The sequence below is a fragment of the Schistocerca cancellata genome, chromosome 6 (assembly GCF_023864275.1).
Source record: "Schistocerca cancellata isolate TAMUIC-IGC-003103 chromosome 6, iqSchCanc2.1, whole genome shotgun sequence".
NCBI lineage: Eukaryota > Metazoa > Arthropoda > Insecta > Orthoptera > Acrididae > Schistocerca > Schistocerca cancellata.
The window spans coordinates 478,246,779-478,261,215 of record NC_064631.1 but is presented as its reverse complement, the minus strand read 5'-3'; the positions used below and the strand labels follow the sequence as shown (position 1 = coordinate 478,261,215).

At 42.0% G+C, this 14,437-nt stretch overlaps 1 protein-coding gene across 1 annotated transcript in view; it reads right to left on the bottom strand.

The window, feature by feature from the left end:
- The window catches only part of LOC126088596 (pro-resilin-like), a 66,941-nt gene extending 52,916 nt beyond the window's left edge, over positions 1 to 14,025 (bottom strand). The window contains exons 1-2 of the mRNA XM_049906801.1: positions 13,993 to 14,025; positions 5,069 to 5,331 (exon numbers count right to left, since the gene is read on the bottom strand). Coding sequence (XP_049762758.1) covers positions 5,069 to 5,331; positions 13,993 to 13,998 — 269 coding nt within the window. The 5' untranslated portion in view covers positions 13,999 to 14,025. The remainder of the gene's footprint in view (positions 1 to 5,068; positions 5,332 to 13,992) is intronic.
- Between the last annotated feature and the right edge of the window lie 412 nt (positions 14,026 to 14,437).

Here is a 14,437-nt window from a genome sequence, read left to right as displayed (position 1 = left end):
CACCCATGCCCGAGGGAGGACTCGAACCTCCAACGGGGGAAGCCGCGCGGACCGTGACAAGGGCCCTGAGACCGCTCGGCTACTCCTGCGTGGCGAGGGCGGATCATGACGGCCCAGCTTGACTTGTCGGGTGTTCGAGGAATGCTATTGTGTGTGTCTTCAACACGTGGCAAAACCAAGGTGAAACCAAGTCTAGACGTCGAGGGGTTGGGTGGCCACCCGTCATTAAATATCGGTCGTTGTAGGCTGGGTATACTATTAAAACAGGGCAGGCGGCGAACTGTGGAGGAACTAACATCAGACGTTAACCCTAGGCGGAGTGCAAGTGTGTGTGAACACTCACTGCACAGAATACTCTTAACGACGGGCCTCCGCAGCTGACGACCCATGCAGGTGCCAATGTTAACACCACGACATCGACAACTACGACTGAAATGCGGGCGTGCCTATCGGCACTAAACGTGGGCGCAGAGGTAGAATGTTGCGTGCTCTGATGAATCCCGATACCTTCAACATCATGACGATGGGAGGTCGCGACCATCGTCATCCAGGGAAACAGCTTCTTGACACCTGTATACCTGGGCGGAGACAAGCTGGCGGTGGCTCCATTAAGCTCTGGGAAACATTCGCGTGGAAATCCATGGCTCCAGTGGAGCTCGTGCAGTGCACCATAAGTCAGGGAGTATCGTGTACCGGTTGGAGACCTCGGTCACCCCTTTATGACGATAATGTGGCAGTGGCATTTTTCAACAAGATAATATCCCATGTCACATGACCAGAAGTGTGACTGAGTGGTTTGAGGAACACAGGGCGAGTTTCAGTTGATGTGCTGGTCCACCGCCTTGCCAGATGTGAACCCGGTCGAATACATCTGGGATGTGACTGAGCGTGGCTTCAGAGCTCATCGCCCCACTCATAAGAATTTTCAGTAATTAAGTGACTTGCGTGTGCAGATGTGGTGCCAGCTTCCTCCAGAAGCCTACCATGACTTCATTGCTCCCACGCTAAGGTGCGTCGTCCCTTTTATCCGTGGCAAAGGTGGAAATACTGGCTATTATGTAGGTGGTCGTAATGTTCTGCCTGATCGCTGTGCTCTTTTGGTTTCTTACTTTCAGGAGTATGAGAGCGAAGTCAATATTAAAAACCGGAAATAATACCGAAATCACTCATAAATGCACAATTTCACTAGCAAAATTGCATTCCATATCAATGAAATATTGCAATGTGCGTAATATACCATCATGACTCTACATTTGTTAAATAAAAGGTTCTAGAACTTACGTCCAAGGACTGTGCAATGGTTCTGAATAATGCTTTAAAATCTTTAAATGAAACATATGTGCAAAACATGATGAAAGCTGTGATATCTTTAATAGAAACACAGAAGAAGCAATTAAAAATACGATTTCTTGCATACAATATTGGCTCACTGAGGTCCCTACATTGGAAGAAGAAGTTCTTTCTAATTTTACGAAGCATGATGGTAGTTTCAACGATTGATTTCGCATGGCCAAATCTTGGTTATTGTTTCTGAACAACTCAGGAATATCGTAGACTGTATTATCTTCTATTCAAACAGTTTGATGTACTGAATTAAATTCGAAATGTTACACTCAACCAGCTCTTCATCAACATATGTGACATGATTATAGAAAAATGTTTTTTTTTCGCTTTCTGACGACTCCAGTCATTTTACAGACATTCGTGACCTCAGCTACCCGTTAAAGAAAGCAATTCATCGCCAGTTGCAAAACCTGGCTAACAAAGAACTGTTATTGACAATGTACACTTGTAAGTTGGCTGTTTAGGTTTTTATGTTGGTAATGCCACGTAGCGCTCTGTAGGAAAATCACTGACTGTGCTGTGTGCAGTGTGTGGCTGGTTGGACTCATTGTTGGAATGTGCGCTTATGTACTGATGGGCAGTTGGATGTGAACAGCACCTAGCATTGAGCAGTTGGAGGTGAGCCGCCAGCAGTGCTGGATGTGGGGAGAGAGATGGCAGAATTTTGAGAGCGGACGATCTGGACATGTGTCCAGCAGAAAGGGTAAATTTGTAATACTGGATATCATGAACTGATATATATATATATATATATATATATATATATATATATATATATATATATATATATATATACATGTTGACTTTTGAACATTATTAAGGTAAATACATTGATTGTTCTCTATCAAAATCTTTCATTTGCTGACTATGCCTATCAGTAGTTAGTGCCTTTCGTTGTTAGAATCTTTTATTTAGCTGGCAGTATTGGCGCTCGCTGTACTGCAGTAGTTCGAGTCAGGATGATTTCTGTGAGGTAAGCGATTCATGAAAGGCAAATGTTATTGTTAACCAGGGCTATTCTTTTGTAGGGGTTATTGAAACTCAGATTGCATTGCGTTGAAATATTGTTTGTCACTTTAGTGATGATCAAAATAAGTAAAGAGAAAACTGTCTGAGTACGTTGAGTTTTGCTCCGCTGTTTGTAAATCAAATAACGTAGGAGGCTTACCAGCACAGTAATACATAATTTTTCTAAGGGGACCTTTCACGCTGTATTTTGTCGTCGTGAGTTTGTGCAATACTGACAGCAAGAACTGAAAAAATGTGGAAGCGATCATTAAGCTAGCCAGCTTCAACAGAAATCAGCACCAACTGATTGTAAAGGAAAGTGCATTGAACTTAGAAAATAGATAATGTCATTTCATTTATGTTACTATATGAGATAAAGAAATTTCTAACATACTGTCATCTGCATGACTGTATTGTATCAAATCCTCGTTCTTGGATTTCCATAATAGTTACAAATATTTCCCATGAAATTTTCCAGAATTTTTTTTCCGGTGAAGACAAACCAACGTCCGAAATCTTTAGTACACATGCGTGAAGCCTTAATGTCTAAGGGAGTATATCAAAGGCCAAATGAAAACTTTCTGCATGAACTGTTTTTCATTTTTGTGCTGTTACTTATTGCTATAAAATATATATTCCGTGAATGTAAGTGCAGATATTAAAAGCATATGATGGCGTACAAGGTGCAGAGAAAGCTGAGATCAGAATAAGTGGCTTTTAGAACAATTTATTCATTTTCATACACAAAATAGAAAACGTACTGAGCTCTAATGGAAAGACACACATCACACATCCATTCTATGATTTGAAATTTAACATCCATCCTTTATAAATAGTATATGTATATGTCTCTAGTATCAGTTTTGTGCATTGTACATTAGGTGGCAGCATCGTTTAGTTTCATCATTCTGAACAGTTCAGTAGTTGGTCAGTAGTGGTATCCACCATTTCCAGCTCGAGCTCCGGCGCGCCCCCTGGCATAGCCATATTTGCCGGCGGAGTAGGCAGTGAGTCCGGTGTCCTGGTACTCTACGGTGGGCCTGTAGCCGCCCTCGTCCGCCTGGTAGGAGACGATCTGCTTGCGGCCGTCAGGCAGCAGCACGCGGTACTGGCCTTGGGCGCTCTCCCCCTGCCTGGACTCCTCTTGTCCAAAGTCACTCAGCGTCTCGCCGTCCTGCACCGAGTAGCTGAACTCGTAGTTGGCTGGCTCCTGGTGGGAAGAAATAGTTTTGCTTTGGCGCTTTTAGACCTTAACATCTGATTAGCAAGTATATTTGTTTTAATTAATTGAATTGTTTTGCGTTTGAAAGGCAGGTATTCTAACATGGCTACCACAATTATTAACGTATCCAAACGGCTTTTAAATAAATTTAAAGTAATCATCATTTCAGCAGCATTTTCTACAATCGACTGAAGCCTAAAATAAATTTTCGTTGAAAGGAAGAGCAAATCGATTACTAACTGCAACAAAGGGAATTATATATGTCCACAAATTGACAAATATTTATTCTAAGTACGTATGGTACTGAATATATGTTTACGCCACTCTAGGTGTCGATCTTAGAACAGCATCTTTAATTCTTAAACTTTTACATCGTTGATGCACCTGAACATAACCCAGTTTTGTTCTGTTTATTGTGTAGATGCAAATTTGAAAGACAGGTGAATTTTTTTTAAATAATCAAAAGAAATCGTTTAAAACACAGGATATGTGGCTAGGATTTCTATCCACAAAGATGCACTATACAGTGCATATTCCACTGACCAAGTTTTTCCCTTTTTAAGTGTTGTCTTCATTAGAAAGTGAATATTTTCATTGAATTTGAATGTGAAAAAGTGAATTTTTAGGAAGTGAATATATAGAAAATGAACGTTTTATTGAAGATCAATGATGGTATATTTGTGAATGTGAAACATAGCAAAACGAATGATTTTATACTGAAATGTTTAGGAGGTCATTGTTTCATTGAAGATCAGTGAGGTTATATTTATGAATGTGAAACAAAGCTATATGAATGGTTTTATACTGAAGCTAGAATCTCTTTCCAATAACACATTGAGAGTTTTTGTAAAGAGTTATTATGTGATATAGAGACCCAGCTTTGAAGAGACTTGGAGGTGACCACAACAATTTCCGATGATTGATATGTTGATAGAAGTTTTATGCTAAACAGGAAGAAAGTTAAGAAGAAATGTTACATTTACGTAACTACAATGTCAATGAGTAGCTAGTAATGTAATACATACCATTAATTTTTATCATCAACTGATTAAATAACTGTTTAATCAGTTGATGATAAAAATGAATGTCATGTATTACATTACTAGCTACTTATTGACATTGTAGTTACGCAAATTTAAAATGTCATCGTAACTTTCTTCCCGTTCAGCATATAACTTCTATCAACATACGAGACATAGGAACATTTACAAATTGGAGACTTTATGGCAAATATAGGAGAATCTTACGGCAAGTGGGTCTTCCTGGGCTCCAGCGCGACCGTAGCCATATCCGGGCACTCCGTACACTGGAGAAAGGCCACCAGCGTTACCAGAGGGCGCACCGTACTGAGTGGAGAGCGCGTCACCAGAGTAAGAAGGGGCGCCGTACTGTGTGGACAGACCGAGTCCACCGAAGCCAGCGGCACGGCCAGCCGCCGAAGGAGCGCCATAGCGAGTGGAGAGACCACCGCCGATCCTCCTGCTTGTTCCAAACCTCCTGGAGGAGGCGCTTCCAAAGCTGGAGGAGACGCGAGCTGCTGGAGCCTGGCTGGAAGCGCCTGAGCGACCGAAAGCGGCGCCTGTCAGCGCAGGAGCTCCGTACTGCGAGCTGAGGCCGTTGGCTGCTGGAGCGCCATACTGAGAGCTGAGAGGGGAGGTCGATGGAGGTCCGTACTCTGAGCTGGGAGGCAGGTACGACCGGTCGACTGGCGGCTCGGCGACGACGCACAGAGCGAGCACTGACAGGACGACGTACACCTGTTAAAAGACAAAATTGGTTTGTATGTCATATGTCGTTACAACCGTCTACTGCAACTGTAATGTTAGAATTTTATACAAAAAATGAAGCGCAGGAAACATGTTCTGTTAAAGGGAGCCTGTGTATTAATAGTGATTTACATGGTATAAGTTCATGTCTACATCTACATCCACATTTATACTGCACAAGCCACCCAACGGTGTGTGGCGGAGGGCACTTTACGTGCCACTGTCATTACTTCCATTTCCTGTTCCAGTCACGTATGGTTCGCGGGAAGAACGACTTCCATATTCAGAGATGCTGCAACGGCCTTACGATCACTGATTCCCTGTTCTGCGCTTACAGAGTCGAAATGTTCGGGTCTGTCTGTTATCAGTAGGTCCAAGATGTTATCTCCTCGAGTCGGTTCTCTGTATAATTACTCGAGGTAATTTTCGGATAATGCACTCAGTATAATGTCACTTGATGCTCTGTCCCTACCACCTGTCCTAAACTTATGAGTATCCTAGTCTTTGTTCTGCCACTAATGCTGCTGAATCGGGAGGTCGGTAAAAGGAGCCAATTATTAACCTAGCTCGGTTTTTGAGTATAACCTCCACCCATAGTAATTCACAGGAACTATCCACTTATATTTCACTACAGGATAAACTATTACTAGCAGCGACAAACACACCACCACCGGTTGCATCAATCTATCATTTCTAAACACCGTCTGTGGCTTTGTAAAAATTTCGGCAGAATTTATCTCTGGCTTCAGCCAGCTATCCGTACCTATAACGATTTCAGCTTCGGTGCTGTCTATCAGCGCTTGACGTTCCGGTACTTTACCAACGCAGCTTCGGCAGTTTACAATTACAATACCGATTGCTGCTTGGTCCCCGCATGTCCTGACTTTGCCACGCACCCTTTGAGGCTGTTACCCTTTCTGTACTTGCCCGGGGCCAAAACACGTAAGAAACCACCCAACCCACGCCACACAACCCCTGCTACCCGTGTAGCCGCCTGCTGTGTGTAATGGACTCCTCACCTATCCATCGGAACCCGAAACCTCACCACCCTACGGCGCAAGTCGAGGAATCTGCAGCCCACACGGTGGCGGAACCGTCTCAGCCTCTGATTCAGACCCTCCACTCGGCTCTGTACCAAAGATCCGCAGTCAGTCCTGTCAACAATTATCATTTTGGTATTAATACAGGGGTGGCAATCCTTAAAATATAACCGGTTTTCGTTAAGCCAGTATCTTTTCATTAAATTTCTATCACCAACTTTCTCCCCAGGGTATGAAGATATTTTGTTGGTCCTCACCTACACAGAAAGACATGATCATCACAAGAATATAAGCTTGCACAGTAAAATTGGTGTTTGTTTTTCCAGCACGCTCTTTGGGATAGATCGGTGGAGAACTAGCCTGAAGGTCGTTCAGTAAACCTTTTGTCTGACACTAAATTGTGAATTGCATAGTAATAACATAAATGCTTATGTCGGAAGTTGACAACTAATTTGGCCAATTGACAGTAAACTAACATCGTTCTATTAACATGTAGATCATTAGTTCAGAGCTTCATTGTGAGATTTACTTAAGAAGATTACGTGAGGGGGGTTTGCAGCAAACAGCCCGCAACGGTAACCAGTGCATTACCTGCATTACTAATTTGGGACTGTTGTGATGTTTGAGAACCATATGACAACTTTCCCCGTTTATAAGTTGCTTGCCGTCCGAAAGTAATACATTCTCTAGAGTTAAGAAGATAATTATTTTCTAGCGTTAGTCTTTTTAACCAGCAGTAGAATGTTCAATCTAATGAGAGGGACACATGGATCAGAGAAAATTCGAAAAATGACGTTCCGGTACTTTACCAACGCAGCTTCGGCAGTTTACAATTACAATACCGATTGCTGCTTGGTCCGGGTAATTTTCACTTCAAACTGAGTGTTCTGTTTATGAAATCTTGTACTTACTTCTCTTAAAAGTCAATTACCCATTTAGGGTCCACTATGGTTTTCACTTCTGGTAAATTACAGAACTACAACGAGAAAAAATTTCCTGAATTACGTCTGTAAAGAAACATAGTCTTAGTGTAGTTGTCTGTGAGCGACTTGAAACTAGTATGAGAAAATAAACAGTGAAAGTCGATAGAGAGTGGAAGAGTGCTTTGGTATTACAAAACCCAAAATGTAAGAGATTATTTATTGTCTTTCTCCCTTTCTGTACTGTTGTTGTTGTTGTTGTTGTTGTTGTCATCAGTCCTGAGACTGGTTTGATGCAGCTCTCCATGCTACTCTATCCTGTGCAAGCTTCTTCATCTCCCAGTACTTACTGCAACCTACATCCTTCTGAATCTGCTTACTGTATTCATCTCTTGGTCTCCCTCTACGATTTTTACCCTCCACTCTACCCTCCAATGCTAAATTTGTGATCCCTTGATGCTTCAGAACATGTCCTAACAACCGATCCCTTCTTATAGTCAAGTTGCGCCACAATCTCCTCTTCTCCCCAATTCTGTTCAATATCTCCTCATTAGTTATGTGATCTACACATCTAATTTTCTGCACTCTTCTGTAGCACTACATTTCAAAAGCTTCTATTCTCTTCTTGTCCAAACTATTTATCGTCCATGTTTCACTTCCATACATGGCTACACTCCATACAAATACTTTCAGAAACGCCTTCCTCAAACTTAAATCTATACTCGATGTTAACAAATTTCTCTTCTTCAGAAACGCTTTCCTTGCCATTGCCAGTCTACATTTTATATCCTCTCTACTTCGACCATCATCAGTTATTTTGCTCCCCAAATAGCAAAACTCCTTTTCCTAATCTAATTCCTTCAGCATCACACGACTTAATTTGCCTACATTCCATTATCCTCGTTTTGCTTTTGTTGATGTTCATCTTATATCCTCCTTTCAGGACACTCTCCATTCCGTTCATCTGCTCTTCCAAGTCCTTTGCTGTCTCTGACAGAATTGCAATGTCATCGGCGAACCTCAAAGTTTTTATTTCTTCTCCATGGACTTTAATACCTAATCCGAATTTTTCTTTTGTTTCCTTCACTGCTTGCTCAATATACAGATTGAATAACATCGGGGAGAGAGTGCAGCCCTGTCTCACTCCCTTCCCAACCACTGCTTCCCTCTCATGCCCCTCGACTCTTATTACTGCCATCTGGTTTCTGTACAAATTGTAAATAGCCTTTCGCTCCCTGTATTTTAAACCTGCAACCTTCAGAATTTGAAAGAGAGTATTCCAGTCAACATTGTCAAAAGCTTTCTCTAAGTCTACAAATGCTAGAAATGTAGGTTTGCCTTTCCTTAATCTATTTTCTAAGATAAGTCGTAGGGTCAGTATTGCCTCACGTGTTCCAACATTTCTGCGGAATCCAAATTGATCATCGCCGAGGTCGTCTTCTACCAGTTTTTCCATTCGTCTGTAAAGAATACGCGTTAGTATTTTGCAGCTGTGGCTTATTAAACTGATAGTTCGGTAATTTTCACATCTGTCAACACCTGCTTTCTTTGGGATTGGAATTATTATATTCTTCTTGAAGTCTGAGGGTATTTCGCCTGTCTCATACATCTTGCGCTCTAGATGGTAGAGTTATGTCAGTACTGGCTCTCCCAAGGCCGTCAGTAGTTCCAATGGAATGTTGTCTACTCCAGGGGCCTTGTTTCGACTCAGGTGTTTCAGTACTCTGTCAAACTCTTCACGCAGTATCGTATCTCCTATTTCATCTTCATCTACATCCTCTTCCATTTCCATAATATTGTCCTCAAGTACATCGCCCTTGTATAGACCCTCTATTTACTCCTTCCTCCTTTCTGCTTTCCCTTCATTGCTTAGAACCAGGTTTCCATCTGAGCTCTTGATATTCATACAAGTGGCTGTCATTTCTCCAAAGGTCTCTTTCATTTTCTTGTAGGCAGTATCTATCTTACCCCTAGTGAGAAGCCTCTACATCCTTACATTTGTCCTCTAGCCATGACTGCTTAGCCATTTTGCACTTCCTGTCGATCTCATTTTTGAGACGTTTGTATTCCCTTTTGCCTGCTTCATTTACAACGTTTTTATATTTTCTCCTTTCATCAATTAAATGCAATATTTCTTCTGTTATCCAAGGGTTTCTAGCAGCCCTCGTCTTTTTACCTACTTAATCCTCTGCTGCCTTCACTACTTCATCCCTCAGAGCTACCCATTCTTCTTCTACTGTATTTCTTTCCCTCATTCCTGTCAATTGTTACCTTATGCTCTCCCTGAAACTCCGTACAACCTCTGGTTTAGTCAGCTTATCCAGGTCCCATCTCCTTAAATTTCCACCTTTTTGCAATAGATTGTGGTCGGAGTCCACGTCTGCCCCTGGAAATGTCTTACAATTTAAAACCTGGTTCCTAAATCTCTGTCTTACCACTATATAATTTATCTGATACCTGCTAGTATCTCCAGGATTCTTTCACGTATACAACCTTCTTTTATGATTCTTGAACCAAGTGTTAGCTATGATTAAGTTATGTTCTGTGCAAAATTCAACCAGACGGCTTCCTCTGTCATTTCTCTCCCCCAATCCATATTCACCCACTATGTTTCCTTCTCTCCCTTTTCCTACTCTCGAATTCCAGTCACCCATGCCTATTAAATTTTCGTCTCCCTTGACTACCTGAATAATTTCTTTTATCTCATCATACATTTCATCAATTTCTTCATCATCTGCAGAGCTAGTTGGCATATAAACTTTTACTACTGTAGTAGGCATCGGCTTCGTGTCTATCTTGGCCACAATAATGCGTTCACTATGCTGTTGGTAGTAGCTTACCCGCACTCCTATTTTTTTATTCATTATTAAACCTACTCCTGCATTACCCCTATTTGATTTTGTATTTATAACCCTGTATTCACCTGAACAAAAGTCTTGTTCCTCCTGCCAGCGAACTTCACTAATTCCCAATATATCTAACTTCAACCTATCCATTTCCCTTTTTAAATTTTCTAACCTACCTACCCGATTAAGGGATCTGACATTCCATGCTCCGATCCATAGAACGCCAGTTTTATTTCTCCTGATAACGACGTCCTCCTGAGTTGTCCCCTCCCAGAGATCCGAATGGGGGACTATTTTACCTCCGGAATATTTTACCCAAGAGGACGCCATCATCATTTAACCATACAGTAAAGCTGCATAACGTCGGGAAAAATTACGGCTGTAGTTTCCCCTTGCTTTCAGCCGTTCGCAGTACCAGCACAGCAAGGCCGTTTTGGTTAGTGTTACAAGGCTGGATCAGTCAATCATGCAGACTGATGCCCCTGCAACTATTGAAAAGGCTGCTGCCCCTCTTCAGGAACCACACGTTTGTCTGGCCTCTCAACAGATACCCCTCCGTTGTGGTCGTACCTACGGTACGGCTATCTGTATCGCTGAGGCACGCAAGCCTCCCCACCAACGGCAAGGTCCATGGTTCATGGGGGTTTCTGTACTAGGCTACTTAAAATACCGTCAGTACTCTTACCATTGTTATCACTATTCAAGTAGGTCATAAAATATGTTGTAGTGACAGAAAGTTCTAACCTTCTCAGTGTTTCTATTAACTTCTCATTGCATCGATAAACTTAGAGAAACGTCTCTTGCCATGTAGCTCCATTAATTAAATCATTGTAAAAAAAGGCATTAACCAAACGGTGGTTTACTTAAAAAGTACGTTATAGAGTTACAGCAGACTATCGTTTACAGTGTAACATAACTGAATGGTGCTTCCAACAATTTGTACATGATAATAATACTGAAAAATTGAAGACTTAAGATTAATGTTTCATAAAAAATCTACCGACACAAACTGGAATGCACTCAGTTTCACGGACATTCTGTTGAAGCACTAAACATATCTCTCTGTGATTTACGGTAAAGGTAACTTTATACAGACTAATAGACTCAATCAGCTGCAGATTCTCTGTTGGTATATCAAACAGTAACAGAGAGTCTTACTTTGTAGTTGACTGAGTCTCTCAGTCTGTATAAAGCTAAAACTCCACATATGCTGTATTACGGGATTTAAGTTAGTTTTGAGTTTAGACTTCCGTGCACAATCTTCTACGGACCAGTATTCATTGTCTTTCAAAATAACTACACTCGCTAGCATACATAGGGAGTCCCAAAAAAGAACACCGTCGAACTTTAGGGACATGTCCCTAACATCAAAACGAGAAACAAGGTTAGTAAACAAGGGATCTAGAGCCCATGCCTTAAGAGATATGAGCATTTTTTCATCTTCGATACTGTGAAATACATCTGTTCTACTGTAGGCTCTTTGGTTTGCATATTTTGGGACGAGATAGTCTGGACGAAAACAAGAAAGAAGCCCAGTAAACATGTGCTCTTAAATACATACCTTAAAAGTTATGAGCACATGTTCAGTAGAAGGCATGTGTTTCACAACATCGTAGATGAACAAGAGCTCATAACTCCTAAGGTATACATTTTAGAGCCTAGGTTTACTAGATATTTTTTGCTTATTTCTGTAGAAGGACCTGTCCCTCAAGTTAGTCGGGTTTTTTTTTTGGGGGGGGGGGGGGACACCATGTAAACGGGCTAGACGGGAATACAAACACTCACACACATTTACACATACAGAGAGAGAGATGGAGGGAGGGAGTGTTAACTGAATAACTGAATTACAGAGAGACTGGAGCTGTAATTATGAACAAAGCCATAAAATATAGATTAAGATATAGGGCAACTCATTCTGGAGTGTCGGTGAAATGCCTGAATGCTTGACACAGCCACGATGAAACATGTCGTAAACCATCAAAACTTCTATCGATAAAATCTACAAAATCCCTCTGTTTGTCCATATCAGCCCTACACATGCGCAGTTAGCAAGGTTGCTGCCAGAAAAGCTAAACAAATATCGCACTATAATCACAAAAGAATTTATCACTTATTACACATCGTAGTTCTGCCTGCCCACAAAAGAAAAACTTCGCAAAGTCATCTCTGTTGTTACTGTCGTGCCCTGCATGTCAAATTCAGTGCCCCATTCCATTTAAGAAATTGCTGAAGCACTTCCTTCCGTCAGGCTCCTAACTTATACCTAAAAAATAGCAGTTACTGTCACTTACTGTATATCAAACTGTAAAGCAAATCCATCTCCTGCCTGTTCGAGTTCTTCCTCTTTTGAGTTCTCAGTGAGTCACGGCACATTCTTTCGTCCTTCTCTTCCTTATTTCACTTCATCTCCATATCCCGATCTTCTCTTACCTCTATTGCCGTCGGTGAGCTCAGTTTAAATCTACCAGGCTGTATTTTGTCTTTGTTAGTATCGTGAACTAATATAAATACTGCTTTTATCTGTTACATTTTTCCCACGATTCACGTTAAATACGGTGGCAAAATCAGTGTTAAAAGCTTGTAACGGTAATGCGGAGAACTAATAGCTCAGAAAAAATTTCAATTCGTTCCGTAGTTTCCGATTTATTTAGCATCGAAGGTAGCCAATCAAGTCGTCACCCACGCAAATTCAAGTAGATAGCCGAGACAGTGTCAGCAATAGTGTTCTTTGTTCGATTTCCTCAAACCGAACAAACGTAGCTGTTCCTCACCTAGGTTAAATTTATCGCTGCCGAGAAAGGCAGTTTCTGACTGGTAATGAGCATCTGAACAAGTGGTAACCCTCAGACGCACTGAAGTCTGTGCATTGTCGTATTTTAGCAAGTGCAAGTACTTAAATTCGCACGCGCAGCAGTCTGATGTGCTAACTTCTGTGCTAAGTAATTCGTAAACTGCGCAACGTGTCGAATTTTTTTTCTGAAGTATTGTGTCTCTGCACAACGTCACCTGGAACGCCTTTACAAGCCTTTTAAACTGTTTCTGACCACCCTCTTATCAGTTTGAGCGCATTGCTGTAGCGTATATGCAACGTAGTGCGTGCCCGATCCGGGTATAAAAGCAACAACAAGTAGGCAACGGGTTAGGGTGCCTTTTGCATGTTTCCGACGTGCGTGTGGTAAATGGGAAGATGTGAACTATGGAGAGGTTGTTACCAAATAACGCACGTTTCCATAGCGAAAACATCGTAAAGCAGTAGTTACCTCAACAAGAACTCCAGCACCCAATGTATAGCCCTGATCTCTCCCGACGTGATTATCAAACCTTCTGTCCCTAAAAAAAAGGCTTTGGAGGGGCGATGACTCCCGTCGGCTGAGGACGTGCGTCAAGCAGTTACAGACTTCCTCACGCAGCAGGACACGGTATTTTACCTAACGGGTATCTTCGACCTGTTAAGTTGGTGGGATGATTGGCTCAGATCTGACGGCGATATTGCGTGATTGGCATACAGATTCTGGACTACTCGGTTCCCGCACGGAAACTTTTTGATCGCCGCTTATATTTATTTCTAAGTGTCTTAGCAACATAATAAGTGAATTATTTCCCCTTCTATTTATATTGGACTATAAATTACACAGGATTCAGAAGAATATGAAATTCCCTAGCATGTTTAGCCTACCGGTTAAGACGTAGTTCTGTATGTAGCCTTCAAAATTTGAAAACGTAAACTGTGTGTGATCTGTATTAAAATTTCGGTCATTTGCCCTACGAATCCTCCTCAGGTCCTGACAGTGGGAGAAGCACATAACGATCAGTATATGTGCAACTGACTCTGCGCGGCTGTCTTACCTTCATGTTGCGTAGGAGACAGACGCTGCACTGCGAGTGAGCCCTCCAGTTCGCCGTCCGGTATTTATACGCAAGCTCCACGGACGCGCCGGCCTTCTCCAGGGGCTGGGACCAGCTGCTCCAGTTTGAGAGGAGTGTCGGAGTCTCCGCCGTTACGTCAGCACCCTGCCCGACCTTGTTAGCTAATCTGAAGCGCCCCTATGGGTCTGTCTCATTCCAAAAGCTACCTACGGCAGCATATTGCTTCTGACTGGAAAACTCGTGATTTCCTCTTCTCTCTTCCTCCCTATAGTGTTTCGAATGTCCATTAGGTCTAATTTGACGTTTTATGCAGCAATTTTCCGAAGACCTTGTCTACATGACGTAAAAAGGAAGACCATTAAGAGCCATCATCGGCCACATTTGCACAAGAGTTCTCTGCAAATGCACAGAACTCTCCTTGTGA